The sequence below is a fragment of the Rousettus aegyptiacus genome, unplaced genomic scaffold (genome assembly GCF_014176215.1).
Source record: "Rousettus aegyptiacus isolate mRouAeg1 unplaced genomic scaffold, mRouAeg1.p scaffold_m13_p_4, whole genome shotgun sequence".
Classification (NCBI taxonomy): Eukaryota; Metazoa; Chordata; class Mammalia; order Chiroptera; family Pteropodidae; genus Rousettus; species Rousettus aegyptiacus.
In genome coordinates, this window is record NW_023416307.1 from 40,130,846 (window position 1) to 40,152,767 (window position 21,922).

General features: G+C 39.0%; 1 protein-coding gene across 7 annotated transcripts in view; it reads right to left on the reverse strand.

The window, feature by feature from the left end:
- MCF2L2 (MCF.2 cell line derived transforming sequence-like 2) overlaps positions 1-21,922 on the reverse strand; it is a 193,092-nt gene that overhangs the window by 18,824 nt on the left and 152,346 nt on the right. For 6 of the 7 annotated variants that reach the window (XM_016138001.2, XM_036218821.1, XM_036218820.1 and 3 more), the window contains 4 exons: positions 20,997-21,122; positions 12,917-13,132; positions 11,925-12,017; positions 11,675-11,753 (listed from right to left, as the gene is read on the reverse strand). In XM_016138001.2, the coding sequence (XP_015993487.2) occupies positions 11,675-11,753; positions 11,925-12,017; positions 12,917-13,132; positions 20,997-21,122 (514 nt within the window). The remainder of the gene's footprint in view (positions 1-11,674; positions 11,754-11,924; positions 12,018-12,916; positions 13,133-20,996; positions 21,123-21,922) is intronic. The other variant, XM_036218824.1, reaches the window with a different exon arrangement.

Below are 21,922 nucleotides of genomic sequence, written 5' to 3' on the forward strand. Positions count from 1 at the left end.
GAGAGGTAAGGGGGAAGAACCCACTTTCACCCTCTTAAAAGCTTTTTCCTTGACTTGTGATAGTTTCCTTTTTCCCTCTTCCCTGTCCTGAAGTGTCATGTATTACAGTAACTCTTTTAAGTTAGATTCGGCCAACAAATAACACTTGCTGGGCACTGAAGATCAGAGAGGAATAAAATGTGCCTTGAGCTAAACCTCATGAGAGTAGTTTGCTAACCTGATGTGATAATTCAATGAGTACTTTTACCTGTTTATTCACTAAACATTTACTGAGCTACCAAATGCCAGCCCCTTGTATAATATGAGGCCCAAGGGAAGCTCAAACTAATAAGACAGCTTTCATGCTCCCAAGGAATTCATGGTATGGTGGGGAAAAAAACTTAATCACATTATAAAATTATAATATAGCACCTTAAATGCTGTACTAGAGTGCTCCGTATGAGCGTGGATTCAGGGAGAAGAAGAGGGATTCACCTGTTTAGAAGAGCCCTCATGCCTTCCCACCTCTATCATCTCATCGTTTTAAGACCTGGAGTGCCTCCATTGGATCACGCCAGATAAGCCAAGAGAAACTATGCACTCTCCTGTACCTGAACTGGATCACAGTCTATGAGTTCATTCAACAAGCATTTATTAAGTATCCCCTGAGTGCCTTGCACAGGGAGAGGAATTATAGATGAGAAAGTTTCTAAGTAAGCAGGAATAGATGGGGTGATGAGCACCAGTGAAAACTTAACCCTGAAAGACGTGTGAGTGCATCTTCTTCCCAGACAAGGAGGAATGAAGAAAGGAAGGATGATGATCCGGGACTTCAGAATGGAGTGAGGGAATCTGAATGAGTTCACATCAGAGGGTATATTTGCCTACTTTGCAAACGAGAAGGCGGGGCAGCCTGGTGAAAATTGCAGTAGAATTGGTTCTCATATGAAAAATCAGGAAAACAGCCAGAAACAAGGCTAATTAAAGAAGGTTTCAAATGGCAGGTATGACCTCAACTGGCAACAGAGCAAGCAAGTATTAGGAAAGATTCCCTAGTCTGCCAGTGGGGTGGGGTAACAGATAGATAGATAGATAGATAGATAGATAGATAGATAGATAGATACTTTTTAAATTGAAAATCTCTTGTAATAAGCTAAGTGTTAAAAAATATCAAAAATGAAATTATGTTGAATTAATATGGACTATCTGCAATATTTGACCATTCTTAAAAAAAAAATAGGTATATACCTAGTGCTTGCTTCAAACTGTAAATTTCCTTGGCCTGAAATAAAAAAATATTTGACACTCTAAAATGTAAGCCAATTCGAATTGATTTTATATATTGATTTTATACACATATACACACACAAAGAGAATACTAAAAATATATGCGTAAGTATGTAGATCTGAGTCTTATTGTCCTAAAAATTCAGGAAGCTTTTCATCCATCCTGGCTTGCCCGGCCCTGGCGTCCTCTCCCCCTGCTCTGCTCTTCCTGTAGCATTCTCTGCATGCCTCTATTCTGGGTCCTTCCCAGTTTCCATAGTTAGCTCCATTAACATTGAATTAAGGAATAAATGATGAACCCATTAAGTGCTCATTTTTTCCACCTGATCCCAAATTTTCTGACTTGGTGAGAGAAAGCTGTTTCAGGCACAGTGATAAGAATCACATCCTTTGCTCAGGTGTTGTTTTAGCTATAAGACTAACACCAGGTCTCAACCTCCAGTGGCTCCCCACTGCCCACACCAGTGTACAAACCAAACTCCCCAGTTTAATAAATGTTTGAGGCCTACCTCTCTTCTCTCAATCTCATTTCCTTCCACTCTATCCGTGAACTTCTCAAGCAAGGCTCCAAATCATCACTGGACATGCTCACCTAGAGGCAGCTCAGCGACTTGCAAAGGTTCCTAGATCTACCCTTTACCACTCATGTGACTGGCATGAGTTGCCCAGTTGCTAGGATGGGGCTGCAGCCTTCGTTTCCCAGCTCCATGCTCTGGCCACCTGCCAGGGCTAGGACTTTGCCTTGTGTCCGACGGACTGCACTGCACTGCACTGACAGCAGAGCCCTTCCCAGAGGGCCTGATCTTTCCCCATCTCCCTAGGCCTCCTGGTCACAAGTAGTCAGGCCACAAAGGAAGAGGTTGTCCCAAACCAAAGTGCCTGCCTCCCATGATGACTTGTCGTGCTGCTGTGTCTCACCCATCAGGTTATACTCTGTCCTCCCTGCACAAGCCCTGTCTGGCTCTGTAACTCCCTCTGGACACAAGGCCCCTTCTGCCTGGCTGTGTTTAGACGTCCTGTCTCCGCATCCCTCAGCAGCTTCCAGTGTCCTTCCTGTCACCTTAGAGGTGGCTGGGGTTGCTTTATGCCCTGCCAGAGTGCACAGTTATTATGCCCAGCAATCTCCAGTTAAAGGTGCTGTGGGCGGTATATGAATGAACTGAGGTGATAAATGTCATGTGTGTCAGAGCTTTAAAAAATGCTAGACAGACATAAAGTCCTGGTATTCCTGATCTCGGAATTTTAGAAACCTCCCTCCCCTGTTGCCTGATTCTTCTGAGTCTGTGCTCTGCCCTTGGAGTCTCATCGACTCTCAGGGACCAACCAGCCCAAGGCCCCCACTCCTGCTCATTCACACAGGGAACTGTGGGCCCCTCTGAATTCTTAGAGCCCTTGCTGTTGCCATCACTCATAGACCCTGTTCAGTGAGCCAGGCTCAGGAGATCTGGTTCTGCTGCTGAAAAGTTGTGCAAAATTGAACCTCTGTTTGCCAGTCTGTAAAAGGAAGGGGCTAAGGCTATACCTCTGAGTCTGTCTTTCAGTTCAGTAGAGTTTCCCTCCCTCCCCCAATCTAAACTACATGCTAAGTTCTAGTGCTGCTTCTTATCTAGATTTCAGATTTCTGTCACAAACTAGGGAGCATACTGCTAGGACTTGAGGAGGGTTTGAGAAATGTGTTTCTGAATTGTTTATTGAATAAATGCCATGTCCTCATAACAAACGTGTCTTTTTCTGCAGGGCAGGACAGGGTGATTCAGTTAAAATCTAAATTGTAGATACGCTCAATATTATTAAGATGTTAGTTATCACCAAATTAATCTATAGATTTTACACAATCCCAATTAAAATCTCAGCAAGCATTTTTTTTTTCAGATAAAAATTGATGAACTGATTCTAAAATATATACAGAAATGTAAAGGATATAGAATAGCCAAAACAACTTTTAAAAGGAAAAACAAAGTTGGAGGACTCAAATGGTCTCATTTTAAGATGTATTTTAAAGCTATACTAAACAAGACGGTAAGACGTTGATGTCAAGATAGACAAATAGATCAATGGAACAGAACAGAGCATCCAGAAATATATGCACTTATGTAACTAGGCAATTGGAGATATGGCAATGGAACAACTAGACATCAATAAGCAAAAAACTGAATTTTGATTTACATATCTTGCCATCTACCAAAAAGAAAACATGACCTCTAAATGGATCAGATATTTAAATGTAAATATAAAACTATAAAATTTCTAGGAGAAAATCTTTGTGACTGTTAGACAAAGATTTCTTAGGCACAACACCAAAAGTGTGATCCATATATTTTTAAAAATCAGATTTCATCAAAATTAAAATCTTCTGCTCTTCCAAAGATACTCTTAAGATAAGCCACATCTTAAGAAAATATTTGCAAAGCATATATCTAATAAAGAATTTGTATACATAATATATATTTTAAAAACTCTCAAAACTCCATAATAAGAAAACAATAAGCAGAAGATTTAAAAAGACACTTCACCAAAGAAGTGGCACCAGCTGCTTGGTTGGTGTGAAACACCCAGGCGAGGTCTTCTGGGTTGTTCATTTGGACTATCATTGCCAGGTAAAGGGAGTGAACCGCTTCCTCAGTCTGCCCTGTGGCTCTCGAGAGCCCGCCATGATACTCTGTGACGAGAGTGTGGTAGGTGCCAGGTGGCTAAAAGTTTGTGCGGGTGGGCGAGAGACTTTCCTCGCAAAGAATCACATAAAAAGATGCTCAACCATTAGTCATTAGGAAAAAGCAAATTAAAACCTCAATGACAATCCACTATTCACCTATCAGAATGCTTAAAGACTAAATGTTAAGACTGACAATAATAATAATAAACTCTCACATACTGCTATGGGAATATAAAAAAATAGTTAAGCAATTTCTTAAAAAGTTAAATATGTACCTGCCCTGTGGCCTAAACATTACACTCTTAGGTACTAACCCAAAAGAAATGAAAACATATGTCCACAAGAAGATTTGTACTTGAATGTTCATAGCAGTGTTATTCAAAATAGCCCAAAAGAGCAGAAACCAACCAAATGTTCATGAACAGGTAAATGGATAAAGAAATTGGGGTATATCCAAACAGTGGAATACTACACAGTAATTAAAAGAAATGTACAATTGTTATACTGAGCAACATGAATGAATCTTAAAATAAGTATGCTAAGAGAGGAAAACTGGACCAAAAAAGTACATGCTGTATAATTTCCTTTATGAAATTCTAGAAAATTCAAACTAATTTATAGTGACAGAAAAAAGATCGGTGTTTACCTGAAAAGCAAGGGGGGAGGTGGGGCAAGATAAAGGTAATAAAAAAGGAGCATCAGGAAACTTTTTGGGGTGGTGGATGGGTCCATTATCTTGATGTGGTGATGCTTTCAGAGGTATGCACATGTGTCAAAACATATCAAAGAGCATACTCTAAATATGTTTATTATGTTAGTTATACCCCAATAAAGCCTTTTAAAAATAGTAGTTAAGGCCTCTGTCCAGAAACTTTAATAAGTTAAGTATTCTCAGGTGTTAACCCTCACTATTCCACAGTTCTAGGGTAGACCCAGAAATCTAGATTTGTAACAAGCCCTTCAAGTAATTCTAATGCAGGTTTGTCCCTAAACCACCCTCTGTGAAGCACTGGTCTAGGGAGTAAAGATTTCTACAACAATCTTGTGACTAGAATGTTGTTTCTGGGGAAAAGAAGTAGCCTTTTCTACTAGGGTTGTTATGACTTTGTTTTATGCTTCCCGAGCACTCATATTCAATTACAATAACATACATTTAACTCAGTAAAAATAGCTCAAAAGCAAAACTAAATCATAGTTTTATATAAATTAAAATCAATTATATAATCTTGTTACTATTTACTGTCAGAGGCCTACAGTTTACGAGAACTATGTCACTTGGTTGTTATGACAGAAAATTGATTGGTCATTTTCTAATCATATTTCTTAGTTTAATCTTTTTCCATATGACTCACACTCACCCTCACATCCTACTGACCAGCTGAAGATCAGAGAAAATGCAAAAAGAGCATGAAACGGTTACATTCTTGCTAAGTCTCTGAAGACGAAGTTTATCTTTTTCATATTTATGCAATTTCCCTTACTAAGCACACAAACTATCATCAGTATAAATCATGAGATATAGAGTTTCCACATGAGACTAGCATTTCTTAACCCTAACAACATTACCTGAAGGAAATACTAGCTCTCAGTGGAAGAAACTCGTTGTGGGTTTCCCTACCAAATACCCCTGCTGTTATGAGAATCCATTGAAGAAAACAAATGTGACAGGGTAACAGAGATAATGATTTTTTAATTATTAAAAGGAATACAGAGAGTGACATCTGTGAAAATGGTGCAGAAGTAAAACATCCTCCAAAATTATCTCCTATGTGAAAGCATGGAAGAACTGGCAAAAGTAGCTCAGAAACAATGTTTTAGGAAGACTGGAAATTAAGCAAAAGCTTGTAGCATTCAAGAAAGGATTTATTTAAGAAAAATGGCTGAATCTCAGTATGAACAGTAAGCTTCGTGGTATTTTAATTGCCCCATGTCCATCCTACCCTTCCTTCTTGGTGGTAGCTTTGGAAACCAACAGCCTTCAATCATGGTGAAAATCTGCAATCTGTCAGCCATAGGAGGGGACAGAACAGGGTTGGAACTCTGTCAAAGTCTCATTTCCAGAGAATTATCATTATTTGACTTGTCTGGGATTTCCTTGGAATACCCTACTTGCAAGGCTGTCTTTATTAGATCTGATTCAAAGCTCGCCGAATGTGAAAAGCCTTTTCCCCAGGGGTATTTGTAGTGGCAAATGTTAAACTTTTTAGCTGCCTAAAGCACTGGATAAGAGCTGGGGCAAAAACAGGCTATTCAAAAGTTTAAAAGGAAAAGTTGGTAATGAAATGTCCATAGTGGCTTTAAAAAGCTCCGAAATATTCCTGAGAATCCAGAAGACCATGTGCAAGTGCCCTGGCCAGGCATTGAAGATGTGCTTCAATATCCACACGGAGCCCCTTGGCACAGACTGGAATATTTATTGGTTTCAGGTTTTTAAGGAAATCTCTACTCAGTCGTTAACTGAGCAGAAACTTCAGTGCCACGCATGAATACAGATTTGACCGAATTAGTTTAGAAAAGTCACTAAATCAACAACAAAAACAAAAGCGATGACAACAACAAGCACTGGAGATGGAGGAGAATCTGAATTCCAGAGTTGCCCCGTTATGTTATTTTAAATGTCCAGTTTTCAACAGAAAACTATGAGGTATGCAAAGAAGCAAGAAAGTATGGCCCATACCAATTTAAAAAAACAGTCAGTAAAAACTGTCCCTGAGGAAGCCAAGCTATTGGACATTTTAGACCAAGAATTTAAATCAGCTATTTAATAATTGTTCAAAGAGTTAAAGGAAATCATATATTAAAAAAAGTAAAGGAAAGTCAGAAAAACTCTCATCAAATAGAGAATATAAATAGAGAGAAGTTATATTTTAAAAGGGCAAAATAGAAATTCTGGGGTAAAAAATATAATAACTGAAATGAAAAACTCACTAGAGTAGCTCCAGAGCAGATTTGATTAGGCAGAAGAAAGAATGAAAGTCCTTACATATAGGTCAATGAAACTATCCAGTTTGAGGAAGAGAAAGAAAAAGAATGAAAAAAAAAATGAACAGAGCTTTAAAGACTGTAGGACACTATCAAGTACACCAACATAATGAGAGTTCAAAAAGAAGAAGAGAGAAAGAGGCTGAAAATGTATTTAAAGAAATAATGTCTGAAGACTCCCCAAATTTGATGAAAAGCACCTATTTACATTTCCAGGATAATCTACAGAACTCTAAGAAATATAAAGTCAAAGAGATCCAAACCTAGATGTATCATAATCAAACCGTCTAAAGACAAAGAAAGAATCTGGAAAGCAGCAAGAGAAAAGCAACTTGTCACATGCAAAAGATCTTCAATAAGATTAATAGATGATCTCTCATGAGAAACAATAGAGGCAACACTATAGTGGGATGACGTGTTCAAAGTGCTTAAAGAAAAAGACTGTCAATCAAGAATACTATATCTATAGTCAGTTGATTTTCAAGGGTGCTGTCTTTGTTGGGGCTGCTATAACAAAGTACCGTAGACCGGGTGGCTGATAAACAACAGAAATTTATTTCTCACAGTTCTGGAGGCTAGCAGTCTGAGATCAGGGTGCCAACATGGTCGAATTCTGGGGAAGACCCTCTTCTATAGATTGCTGACTTCTCATTGTATGCTCACATAGCAGAGAGAGGAAGCAAACTCTCCCATGATATTTATAAGGGCTCCACGCTAATGACCTCATCTACTCCTAATTACCTCCCAAAGGCTTTACATCCTAATACAATGACATTGGGAGGTAGAGTTCAACATATGAATTTGGAGGAAACACAAATAATGTTATGAAACTTGAGTCCATAATAAGTGCCAAGACCATTCAGTGGGAGAAAGAATAGTCTTTTCAACAAATAGTTCAGGGACAACAGGATATCCACATGCAAAAGAGTGAACTTGGATTCCTAATTCACACCATTAACAAAAATTAACTCGAAATGGATCAAAGACCTAAATGTAAGAATTAAAACTAAATTCTTAGAAGAAAGTATAGGTGTAAATATTTACAACCTTGGTTTAGGCCATGGTTTCTTAGCTATAACACCAAAACACGAGCAACTAAAAATATATATATATAAATTAGACTTCATCACAAGTAAAAATCTTTACTCTTCAAAAGATATCAAGAAAGTGAAAAGACAACCAACGGAATGGGAAAAAATATTTGTAAATCATACATCTGAGAAAAGTCTAGAAGCCAGAATGTATAATTTTTACAATTTGACAAATAATTTAATTTCAAAAATGGACAAAAAAGTCAAATGGACATCTCTGCAAAGAAAACACATAATGGAGAAAAAAAATGGCGTAGATGATAGAGGCTCTGTCATCTCTCTGGCAACAAAATTAAAGTTGTGACGGAAACAAGGAGCAGCAGCAAGGAAGAATCGCCTGGGATCTAGATAAACAAGCCCTCTAATGAGGGAGAAATCCAAGAAACCACCCTGCAATGGCAGAAGTTAGGATGGGGTGAGGATGTGGGGCTGCCCGGTGGCGAGCGGCTGAGTGAGACAGAGGCTGCGGCAGCCGCAGACATCTCTTAAAGGGGCTGCATCTGCGAGTGGAGTTTTGCAGTGCCGGACCTGCTCACTCTGGGTACCAGTGATGATTTGGCTGCACACAGAGGGCACAAGGGACTTATAAGGAGACGTTATTGGAGTGAGAGCTAAAGTGAGACTTGCTGGGTACAGAAGTGCCTGTGGTATCCATTGTTCCCTCTTGAGTCCTCCTTGCTATCGGTGTGCCCGACACAGCACCACCATAGCTGTAACGTCATCAAACTGGATAACAGAGGTCGCTCTGCCCAGAGGATTCCCTGAAACCCCACCTACCCCAACTTGCGGCCCCATCCAAGCCACATCCAGGTATATCCTCAGCAAGTCAGGTGCTCTTTGCTGAGCAGTGCCTAGACTCACACTGGAGCCAGCTAGCTTTGGTTTCTGATGTGGCCTTTTGAGGCAACTATAAGCATAGCATCTGTGGATTGTTTGCTGAATCTTAACAAGTGGACCCAGAGGGGTAGGGTCTTGGGCTAAATTTGGCCTGCAGCTAAACCCCTCTCAGGATTGTGCCACTGGACACCTACTTCACAAATCCACACTTATAAGACTGGGAGACTTAGGAGCTTTGCTTAGTACATAGAAACAGACATGGAAAGGCAGCCAAAATGGGAAGACAAGCAGAAACCACATGAGAGAACAGAACAGAGATCCAGATATAATGGAGTCATCAAGTAGCCTAACAAACGCAGATTTCAAAACACCGGTTATAAAATGCTCAGTGAACTCAGGGGAAGTGTGGATAAATGCAATGAGAACTTCAACAAAGAGATAAAAAAACATAAAAATGGAAATGGAAATTATAAATGGGAACCGGTCTGAAATGAAGAACACATTATCTGAGATGAGAAGTATATTAAATGGAATAAACAAAGGAATAAACAAAGTGAATAAAGAAGAGGATCAAATGTCTTACTAGAGGACAGGAAAGCCAAGGACACAATCAGAACAGTAAGAAATAAGATGCCAAGACTTTAAAAATAATTTAAGGAGAATATGGGATACTATTAAGTGTCCAAATATCCCTGATTGGTGTAACTGAAGAAAATCAAGATGTTGAACAACTGTTTGAAGAAATAATGATGGAAAACTTCCTTTACCTGGTGAAGGAAATGGACATAAAACTCCAGGAAGCTTAGGGAATTCCAAAAATCAGGGATACAAAGAGGCCCACAACAAGACACATCATAATTAAAATGCCAAAGGTTAATACAAAGAAAGAATATTAAAAACAGCAAGAGAAAAGCAGATAGTTACTTACAAAGGAACACCCATATGACTGGCAGCTGATTTCTCAAAGGAAACTATGCAGGATAGAAGGGATTGGCAAAAATATTCGACCAGATGAAGACCTAAGATCTACAACCAAGAATAATTTATCCAGCAAAGCTATCATTTAGAGTGGGAGGACAGACAAAGAGCTTCCCAGACAAATATAAACTAAAGGAATTTATCACCACCAAGGCAGTATTACAGGAAATGTTGGAGGGACTTTTTTAAGAAGAAAAAAACATGTATTAAAAACAGGAATAAAGAATGGTAACAACTACATTTCTATCAATAAGTACCTTAAATGGGAAAGAATTAAGTGCTCCAACCAAGGGATGGAGTGGCTGAAAGAATAAGAAAACAAGACCCCTACATATGAAAGGGAAGGGGATGAAAAAAAAATATTGCTTTGATGGACCTAGAAGGTATTTAAGTCAAACAGAAAAAGATAAACACTATAGATGTCACTTATATGCAGAATCTAAGGAATAAAAAGAACAAACTAATCAGAAACAGACTCACAAATATAGTGGACAATTTGGTGACGGACAGAGGGAAGAAGGTTCAGGGGGCTGGGAGAACGAGGTGAAGGGTTAAAGAAGTACAAATTAGCCGATGGGTGGTCACGGAGATGGGGAGCATGGCATAAGGTGGCAGGTCAGTGGAGGGAGAGAGCAATTGGCGGGACTATTTTACGAACTATATAGATGTCTAACCAATGTACTATATACTTGAAACTAATTAAAATTTTTTAGAAAAAGAAAAAAGAAAACATACAAATAGCCAATAACCATATGAAAAGATGCTAAACATCGCTAGTATTAGGGAAATGGAAAACAAAACCACAATAAGCTACCACTCCACCCCCACAAGGATGGTTATCATTATAACAACAACAACAAAAAAAGGACAATAACAAGTGTTGATGAAGAAGAGAAAATGAAACCCTCGTACATTGCTGGTGGGAAGGAGAAAGGGTGCTGCTTTGGAAAACAGTTTGGAATTCCTCGGAAAGTTCACATGGAATTACCACATGGCACAGCATACACATATATCCCAAAGAATTGATATCATGGAATCACACAAAAGCTTGTACACAAGTTTCCACAGTAGCATTATTCCAATATCCAAAAATATAAACAACTCAAATATCCATCAACAGATGAATGGATAAACAAATATGGTATATCTATACAATGTACTATTATTTAGCTATAAAAAAAAATGAAGTACTGCTACAAGCTTCAACATGGATGAACACTGAAAAAAATTACGTCGAGTGAAAGAAACCAGACAGAAAGTGCCACATTTCATATGATTCCATTTACGGAAAATGTCTAGAATAAGAAAATGCACAGAAACAAAAGGTAGATCAGTGGTTGCCAGGGGCTGGGGAGAGGAAGAGGATGGGGAACAATTGCTATTGGGTATAGGGTTTTATTGTGGGGGTGGGGGATGCTAATGAAAATGTTCTGGAATTAGATAGTGGTAATAGTTGCACAACCCTGTGAATAGACAAAACCCAACGAATTGTACACTTTAAGAAAGTGAATTTTATGTTACATTAATTATAGCTCAACTTAAAAAAAAAAAAGTAGTATAGCTTCCGAAAGTAGTACTGAACATTTAAATTTTCATTAACATTTTCTCGGGTTGCTTTGGGATATTGGATTGAGAAGTTCATCTTGGCAATTAGATATGTTGTGGGGGACATGACTAAAAGGGGCACATGCCTACACAACCACACACAAAAAGCACATGATCTAAAGTGATCAGGGCTTCCAGATGAAAACGTGGCCACAGTTATTTTCCTGGCAAATCATTTTAACACAATCCCCAATCTGCACACCCGCCACAAAGTCGGAAATAGTATAACTCTCCAGACTAAAGTCAACAGGAGTAACCCTACCTTTAATATTGTTTTGTTGTTCCGTCAGTAATTTATTTATTTCTGAGAACCAACAATCTCTGATTTCTTTTGAAGCTGCCTGCAATTGCAGATAAGAAAATACTATGAGTGTCACATCACCTGGAGTATTAATTGCACAGGGCTTTTATTCTCTGGGTGACCTTTAGAATAATGAGATAGAAGACACTTGTTAAGTCACGGGAACACCAGGGAGAGTAGAGGGCAGTTGCAGGGAAAGCATGAGCTTTACCTGCAGGATGTATTTCTCAAGTCCATTTCGGTTGGAAATTTCAAACTTTCTGTTGCTTCCCCTTTCAAGTTGGTGAATTGAAAGTGTCATCAACTGTCGTAAAGAAAAAGGATAACTTTTCATACCATCGTTTTCTGATTTCAAAATTGTCACTGCTGGCTACTTTAATCCTTTCTTCCCCCCAACAGCTCTCTTCTTCCATCTTCCTTCCAAAAGTTTAACTGTCCTCTGTTAATGGCCCCCAAAGAGCATAAAACACAATCTGGTACAGCGTCATCTGTCTTGCTGTTTCAGAGGACAGCACAGACTACATCTTTCCATATGTAGAGCTATAGCCTGGCAACCTTCAAGCAAATAAATCATCTCTCCTTTACCACCTAAGTATTTCACAAATCTCTCTGTAACAGTAACTGAATTAGCATCCACTAATAATTGTAAATAACAAAAGCTACAATGAATAAATTAACAACTTTAATCCCAAGAACACAAATGTGTGTGTGGGATGGGGATTGTGTGTGTCTCATTGCTAGCTGTGAAACATTTCCTAGCTGTGAAAAATATGCAGGCGAGAGACAATGCTTGGTGAGGACTTGGGTTCCTAGAATCCCCGGGTCAGGATGCTGCCTACACTTGGATGCAGAAGAGCCAGTCAAAGATTAAAGTATAGCCCATGTTCTCATCACCAAGTCTTTCCTCTGCTTGGAGGAAAGAGGGTACTTTTTACATCGATTTGTCCATACACACTGCTATATAGTCCCTTTCTCTACTTAGCACAAGTCATCTCTGTTCCAGTTCTGACCCTGTCTAGTGACTGATTACAAGCTCTAATTTTGGAGGAGTCATTTCTGGGTGTGGATTCTAGCTCTGTGGTGTGGCATTTGGCAAGTAAACCTCAGTTCTCTAAGCTTCAGCTTCCTAGCTATAAAACAAGGATAACAATATTTCTCTCAATAGGGTTGTGCTGACTCCCAGGTGGAACAAGGACCCTTTACCTTCATAGACTTCTTAAAGCTGTAATGAGGAGATAGGCCCTGGCCACTGGGCTCCATTCGTATCTTACAGAACACTAGTCCCCTTTCAAAGAGATAAATTTGCCTCTGGCTGGGCTTAAATCGAATAAAATCCTTCATCTTATAGCGATCCTTGTGAACTGTCCAGACGTTGAAAGAGCCGCACATCAACAGCTTGCCCAGCTTCCCGATGTCGTCCTTGTAGAAATGCAGATACACATAGGAAGAAGGTGTTAAATTATGCAACAGGGAAAGCGCTCTTAGGGGTCTCTCTTCAAATCATACTTATTTGAAGTTTATAGTCTTCAAACTGCCACTCAGGCTAATCTGTCACTAAATCAAAACTACAATTTGGTGAGCTTCACTGAGCATGGCACCATTCATTTTTAGAAGGAAATAATTCAATGGTCTACAGTAATAAACATAAAGCTTGTTAGAAATACCTGAATTAGAGATATCAATACTCTGATATTTTTGTAATTGACTTTAGCTAGTAGAATTCCATTTTCTTTGTTTTTGACACATGACAGTACTTGAAAAGGGCAAGAAATGAACATTTTAATTATGTTCAGGAGAGACGATTGTTGCTGCACTATGGATCTTTAATAATCCATGTGTTCCATCTGTCTCCTAACATTTGCTTCATGCATTTGAGAACCTGAAAACATGAGACAGCTTAGCATGACTTACTCTTCATAACACCGTAATGGAAATGGTAATTACATTCAACTCTGCATTTTTTAGAGTGGGTAAATAGTGTAAAGATAATCTCAAATGACAAATTTTTTAAAAAGTTGATTTGCCTCTCTCTCCAACAGCGGGCCCACCTTTCTCAATGAAAGTTGAAATTCCAAATGAGGAAACTCTGCCTTCTCTGAGCTTTCTCTAAAGGGTAGTGGAGTGAGATGAGATGGGAATGTATTTTTCAAGTTATATCACTTAAAGCAGATAATCAAGCATTTATTTTCTTGAGTCAAAACACCAAAAAGAAAAATTATTTGAACAGGACTAGGACAGAGAAATTTTCCTGAATTATATCCAGCTAAGATAAATCTCCACAACTTCTAATTGTTAATACTAGAAATATGTACATTTTGCATACATATTAGGCATTTTTATAGTTTATTGTTTATACTAAACAAATGGTGACTATCCTTTCTTAAGAATTGACTGTACTTCAGAAATTTTAAAATAAAAATTCATGAGCAATAAACTAGTCATTTCTATGAATTTGTGGCATATTTTCTGTGCTGATTTTCTCTTTTTGCTTTGTAAAATTTGCATGTGTTAACTCCTCATGGGGGAATGAAGAGTCCTAGCTATAAGGCCTTCTGTCCCAAATGCGCGGTGGTCCTGTTCTAGGTTTCATAGGCTCAGCTTGACCATGTTCCAAGGCAGATGAGTGGATGGGTCCATGAGGATCCTTGAGAAGTTTTTCACTGTATCCACATCCTTCAAGGAGCCATGCAAATGTAACCACTCAAGACCTCAGTGATTGCTTTCTCCTTTAAATCCATTCAATCTGTACTATACAGACATAAATAGTATAGGAAATACGTCTTAGTCAAAGCAACTGGCCAAAGTTGATGCTAAATATTTGTCACATGAACAATTGTAATTGGTAGTTTCTATTGTAAAATATGTTTACACTCCACCTGATTTTAAAAATTTGATACATCTTATAAAAATATATATATATGTTATGGCAACCAGAAAATAACAAAGAAAATAAGGACGAAGAAAAAAGATTAAAAGATGAAGAAGTTGTACATAAGACTCACACAATAAAGCCATGTAAACTTGCTGCAGACACAGATCTGACCATCTAGTAGGCAGTTCAGAGGGAAACACGGTGAGTTATATGATTCGTTATGTCCAAAGGCATACCCAAACTACTTGTTCAAGAACAGCATGGACATTCCTGTTAATAAGACGTGAGACAAATTTCTCCCATGGGTCCTCATAAAGGGTGACAAAGTCAAATGCAGAGCACATCCTCGAGCACATCCCAGAAGAGATAGATGAATGGATTTTAGGTAAAGCTGTTTTTAAGAACACATTTGGTGATTGTGGAGGGATCATTTCATAGGCACAGCTGACCAAGCAATTCTAAAAGAGGCCAGAATAATGTGGGCGCAGGGACCAAGCCCAGGTGTATACTTTAGAATGACCTGTAGAGGGCTGGGCAATGTTAGTTAGATGTCTGCCAAGGCCATGGCCAAGGAAGAAGCAGCTCTGTCCACAGCCCTACAGAAGAGACAACCGTGGGCAGTGATGTTTTTGTCCTTTATCACCTCTGCACCTTCCTCCTCAGCCCACCTGCAGCCACAGCTGTTCGTACCTTGGGAGGCAAATGACCAAAGAATGTGACTCCAGTGAGGGGCCAGTCCCTCACCACAGAGGCCGGGTGTGAAAAAAGATGCCAGATGGCCAATCTGATCCTTGTCTCAACTGAGGAGAAGGCAGCAAGCAGTAGGAGCTATCGCTGTGTGATGATTTACCAGAGGGCGGGTGGTGGAATGAAAGGTAAGGAAGCAGAGCAGTGAAGATGATGAGTCACCAGAAACTATGAGGAAGAGGAAAAGATGTAGATGAAGGGAAAGAACCAGTCAGGAAGTGGGGAGAGGAGAGGACAGCAGGCGTGTAGTTGTACCTGCACATGTAGGCAGAGCACACAGATGAGAACCCCAGCTCCCAGGCCAAGGCCCCAGAGCTACTGGGAATCATAGAATTGTCCAGTTCCCACCTCTGTGAGCCAGGCTCTGCCATTATTCTGACTCTTCTTGAGCTTCTCTGGTTGGCTCTTCCAGTAAATCTGTCATCACAGGAGATCGCTGAAGGCAATCACTGGATCTAAGTCCAGTTGAAAAAGATGAGCTGCATATCCTCCAGGATGCTTGCATAAACTTTCTCAGGACCATGCTCATGATGGGATTAAATAGCCAGGATTCATGCCTGTGTGGAGGTTGCCCACCACCAAAGGGAAGTGGGTGGAGGGATTCCTCAGTGTAGGACCAAGGATTACCAGTGGTCAACTTTTCAACCATGGGTATCCTTTCTTTCCATTCAGACTATAGTTGGTTCCAAAGCCAGAGACCACCCGTACAACCTCTCACAGATATTTGTCCCGTAGAATGTATTTCTTTATTTACCGGCATTTAGTGAGTGCCTGATGGGATATGAAGCTAAATGCTCAGCACTGCGAGGGAGCTAATGCAGTGATGTTCCTGTAATGCAAATAGCATCTCCCCCAAAATTCATGTCCACCCGGGAACTCAGAATGTGACCTTATTGGAAATAGGGTCCCAGACGTCATTAGGTAAAATAGGGTCATACTGGATTGGGGTGGTCACAAATCTAAAGGGTAGTGATCTTATAAGAAGAAAAAAACAGAGACATAGAGACATACACATAGAGAAGACAGAAGCAGAAATCAGAGTGATACAGCTATAAGCCAAGGAATGCCAAGCACTGCCAGAAACTATGAGAAGCCAAGAGAGGAGCAAGGAAGGGTTCTTTCCTAGAGCCCTCAGAGAGAGCATGGGCCTGCCAACACCTTGATTTTGGACTTCTAGCCTCCAGAACTGTGAGAAAACAAATTTCTGTGGTTTTAAACCACTCAATTTGTGGTGCATTCTTATGGCAGTTTCAGGAAATGAATTCACCCCCAACCAGTTTTTCCACTAGTGACGTAATGGCGTGGCTCTCACCTTGGGGTGTTGAAGAATCTGACGCATGTGAGCTCAGAGATGGAACAAGGACTACCCCAAACAAATGAGCAAGTGAACAGTCCTCTGAATGGGAAATGATGGCAAAAATAAGCGAGCAAATTCTACCATTTTCATGTGTGGACATTTTGTAGGTAAGTGCTCAGATGTGAGAATTTCAAATGTGACTACACAGGCCAAATGAAGAATCTTGCTGAGAGGGTGATTTTAAGGAAGCTAACCTCCAGAAAGAGACCTCTTTTGGGTGCTCGGGGTTTCATTCCTGAAAGTGACAGCTACCGTGACAGAGATGTATACTTCTTACTCAAAGAAGCAGGAAACATCTGGATAAATGAATCAACCTAATACAGAAACGAAAAGCAGAAGCTATGGGACAGAGGAACCCATCATTACAATTGCCAGAAGCAAATAGGTTCCTTTCCTTCCAGCTTGATCAAGTACCCAAATAAGTCTGCCCCTGGGCCCCTGTATTCATCGCCTATGATGTGCCAGGCACAGTGCTAGGTTCCTTAATTAAGATTTATTCTCACTTACTCCTTACAACCATTCTTAGACATAGGTTTCATGAGGGCAGGAAGATCCACAAAACAACTCCATTGAGTCATTTAAGATGATTTACTCAGTCTTACCTTTGCAGCCAATGGTATAAGATATAAAATAGAAATAAAATACCTGGCCCTAGGCCACAACAAACTTGCAACAAAAATACTTCCTTTAATGAATTGCATAAATTTGTTCCAGGAAACAAAAATGTTTCATTCAACCTTTACTATTGAACTTTGGAAACTTCCTGGCAAGTCGGGATTTAAAAGGACTCTAAATGTATCTTTATTTTATGCATTGGATTGAAGAGAGGGAAATTTCTTATTTATTTTTATATTTTGGTAAATGGAGGGAAGTAAATTACATCTCAGTGTTCCACAAAACAACCTTTCTTTTAAAAATATTTTTTAAGGCTTTTGTGATCAAATTAAACCAAGAACTGAGTATACATATACAAGGAGGAAAATGTAAATATCAGAAGGAAATTTTTCTTTTAGTTTTTTTAATCATTAATTCATCCACTTAAGTTCAGTTTCTTTCCTTTACAAAACCAGATTAACATTGGATGTCAAGTAGAGAAGCTAAGATGCTAAGCTGAATTTATCAGTACATATAGCATATGATTGTAAATACCTGGTGACAAAGTTCTACAAAGCTAAGGCAAAGAATCTCAGGATCATTAGATCTGAGTTATCAGTAGTTGAGTTCTTGGTAAACTCTAAACAGCATCAGGTGAAGAATGTGTTAAGAGGATAGCACCCTAGACAGGGAGTGAAGAGATCCAAGAAATAGTCCAAGCTGATGCCCATGTGATCTTGGATGAGTTAACTCTTCCTTTCCTGGATCTGTTGCTGAATCAGAAAGTTGAAAATTCCAGTGCCTGCTCCTCCATAATTCAATAGGATTATACAAAACTGTCAGGATAAATTAGCTAATATACAAGATGTAAAGCAAGCTAAAGCTTTAGCAAACAACAACAAACAAAACAAACAAACAAACAAACAAAAACAAAAAGAAACCACAGAGTGTATGTCAAAGATGCAATTCTGAGGACACATGGGGGAAAAACAGTTTTTTGCTTTTAGTGAAAAGCTCTAAAATTCTATAAACTGGTTCATATTATTTATACACAAATTGGCTTGGAATGAAATTAGGGTAGATTGTTACTTACTCACATTTTAATCATTCTTTTCGCATAACTTCCTCTTGTATGTTATTTACACTCAGAAAAATACCTTGTGTACAGTTTCTAGAACATTCATTTGATTCAGGCAAATGGATATCTAATAGGGATAGCTGACACACGTTCAAAGATAAAAAGAACAGAAAGATGTCCCAAAATGATTAAACAAATTGCTCCCTTGACTTTCCTTAGCTGCAGAAGGAAAAAATTATTACCAAGAAAATGATCTCTCACACACACCCTGTGGTTCATGAATACCCTCTTGAATCATGCATCAGTAGTAAGCAGAGAGCACTCTGAGTCCCAGGGGACAGCAACAGCATCAGGGCCTGGATCACTCAAACCCAGTGGAGCTGTTTCTGAGATGCTGGCCAGAGAAACACCAAGAGGGAGAGAAATAAGATCACAGGTTTTTTTGCCCCTAATTAATTTGCATGGTTTTATTTGTGATAAGGAAAAAAAGAAAGGTCATTTTATCCATAACTCAATAAACAGAATTTTTAAAAACCAGGTAAAAAGGAAAAGAAAAAGAAAAAAGAGCATGAAAGTATCCATCTGAAATGTAATTTTCAGAATGCTTGATCCCTGTCTGGTAGGCAGAATAATAGCCTCCCACAGAGATCCACACCCTAATCGCTGGATCTGAGAATACTCAGGTTACATGTGGAATGGTTGCAGATGGAATTAAGGTTGTTAATCTGCTCACTTTGAGATGGGGAGATTATCATGAACTATCTGGGTGTGTCCAATACAATCACAAGAGGCCTAATTGGGTTGTTAGGTTTTTTTCTTGGTGTTGAGTTGCATGAGTTCTTTATAAATTTTGTATATTAATCCCTTATTGAACGTATCATTGGCAAATATCTTTTCCCTTTCAGTAAGTTATTTTTTCATTTCTTTGATGGTTTCCTTTGTTGTGAAAAAGCTTTTTAGTTTGATGTAGTGCACCGTTGGTGGGATTACAAATTGGTACAACCACGATGGAAAATTATATAGAAGTTCCTCAAAAAATTAAAAATAGAACTACCTTATGACCTAGCAATTTCACTTCTGGGTATTTATCCGAAGAAATTCAAAACACTAATTTGAAAATATATATGCACCCCTATGTTCATTGCAGCATTATTTACTATAGCCAAGATATGGAAGCAGCCTAAGTGCCTATGAACAGATGATTGGATAAAGTTGTGGCACATATACATACAATGTATGCAATACAACAGAATATTACTCGGCCATTAAAAAAATAAAATCTTACCATTTGCGACAACATAGATGGACCTAGAAGGTATTATGCTAAGTGAAATAAGTCAAACAGAGAAAGACAAATAACATATGATCTCACTTATATGTAGGATCTAAAGAACAAAATAAACAAAACAGAAACAGACTCATAGATCCAGAGGACAAACTGATGATTGCCAGAGGGGAAAGGGGTTGGGAATTGTTATAAAAGGTGAAGGGATTAAGAAGTACAAATTGATAGTTAACAAATAGTCATGGAGATGTAAAGTACAGCATAGGGAATATAGTCAATAATATTATAATAACTATGTATAGTGCCAAGTGGGTACTAGATTAATTCTGAGGGATCAATTCATAAATTTTATAAATGCCTAACCACTATGCAGTACACCTGAAACTAATGTAAAATATTGAATGTCAATTGTAATTGAAAAAATAAAGAGTATTTAAAAGTGGAACAGAAGCAGAAGGAAAGGTGATGCTATCATAGTGAGAACTCAACCCACTGTTGCTGGCTTTGAAGGGCAGGCAGTAGCTATGAGTCGAGAAATGTGGGTGGTTTTTGTAAGATGGAAAAGGCAAGGAACAGTCTCCTAAAGGGAAGGCAGACACCTTGATTTCAGCCCAGTGAGACTGTGTTGTATTTCTGCCCCATGGAACTGTAAGATAATAAATTTATGCTCTTCTAGTCCATCAAGCTTGTGGTGATTTGTTAATACAATAATAGAAAACGAATACACCTGAGTCAAAATCTAGAGTACTTCACCGTGAAAAGCAGTTGAATATTACTTATCACACCGTTATAGAGGATGGTCTGCCTGGGGCTAATCTGCTTAGGATTAATCCCAGTGCTAGGGTAGAGATGGTGCGACTCCCCAGCACTGCCTCTCGGTATTTTCTTTTAACCATTTGAATTTAGGGATGTGCAACATGTGCTCATTGGGCCTCTTCTGGGATCTGCGATGTAAAATGGGGTTCGACTTTCACTTAGGACCCATTTTCAAAGTAATTTTCACGGAGAAAATCTGAGTCAAGAAAGAAAATCTTCTAATATTTTAATAGTGCCACGAGTCAAAAAATAAATTATTCTTTTAGCAGTTTCCCAGCCCATGTATATTCTGGTCCCTGAGTTCCTGAGTCTAGGTCAGTCTCAGCATTCAAGACCGAAAGAACAACTCGAGATTCCTGAAAACACTGAGGGGCTGCTTGGAATCTTGGAGCACAGTTTAAGCTACCTTCTCCAAGTCAAATTCCTTTACCATAACTCATTTCTCTAACTTTGCCACAGCATCTCCTACCTTTGTAATATTGTATCTGCCTTTCATGTGAAACGTGCCAACACATGTTATGGAAAATAACATACCGGACATCCAGTGACTGCTGCCAGGTCCGTGGCCAACTCACACGACTTGATCAAATTCTCCATCACAGCTAAAGCTTGGTGTAGTTCAGCTAAGAATGCTGAATCTTTGGTCATCTTTGGCCCATTCTGTGGAAACCAAATGCCTTGTTGGAAATCGAAAGGTAAACCATTTACCAAGTGAGGAAGGAAAACAGGACAGATAAGGAGCCATGGATCCAGCCAGCACGAAGTGTTTCAGATGGTGGGTACATTGACACATTTCCCTGCTCCCAAAGAAAGATGGCTAAATCTTTAGCAATTATCTATCGCTGGTTTATCATCAACTACACCTCTGTACATTATTCTAATGAAGGATACATTTCATTAAATCATGGTATTATATTCCTGCTATGTTAAGAAACAATCTGAGCTTTATAAAGCATGAGAGAAACCAGCCCCTTTAAATTGGCTGTTCTCTCTTTTATATCCTGTACCTCTGGGACCTATGGAAAAGTACAATCTGAGTATCACATTTCTATGTTTAATGTGAAAGCCTATTCCTATGGGTAAAATTATACTTAAAACCATCCCAGAAGAGGATATTTTAAACTCCTATAGAGGCAAAGAATGGGCTGCCATGTGGAGGTTTAGTAATGACTCACATGTAAATGCTGTAAGGGTTGCATTTGCCGCATTGACTCTCCAACAGCTCCGCCCTTCCTCGCTGCACTCCTCCCCGACCCTCCCCACATGCTACCACCTTTAAAGATGCCAAAGAGGTAAGCCAATGAGGTCTGAACTCCCAAATATAAACAGCATTAAGTGAAAAAGCCAGAACTGCTAATTCAACAGACCAAAGTTCCAACTGTTACCACTGTGATACTCAGGACTGGATAGGGAGGATTATTTCATCTTGAAAGGCTTTGCTTAGGTTTTCAGTACTTTAT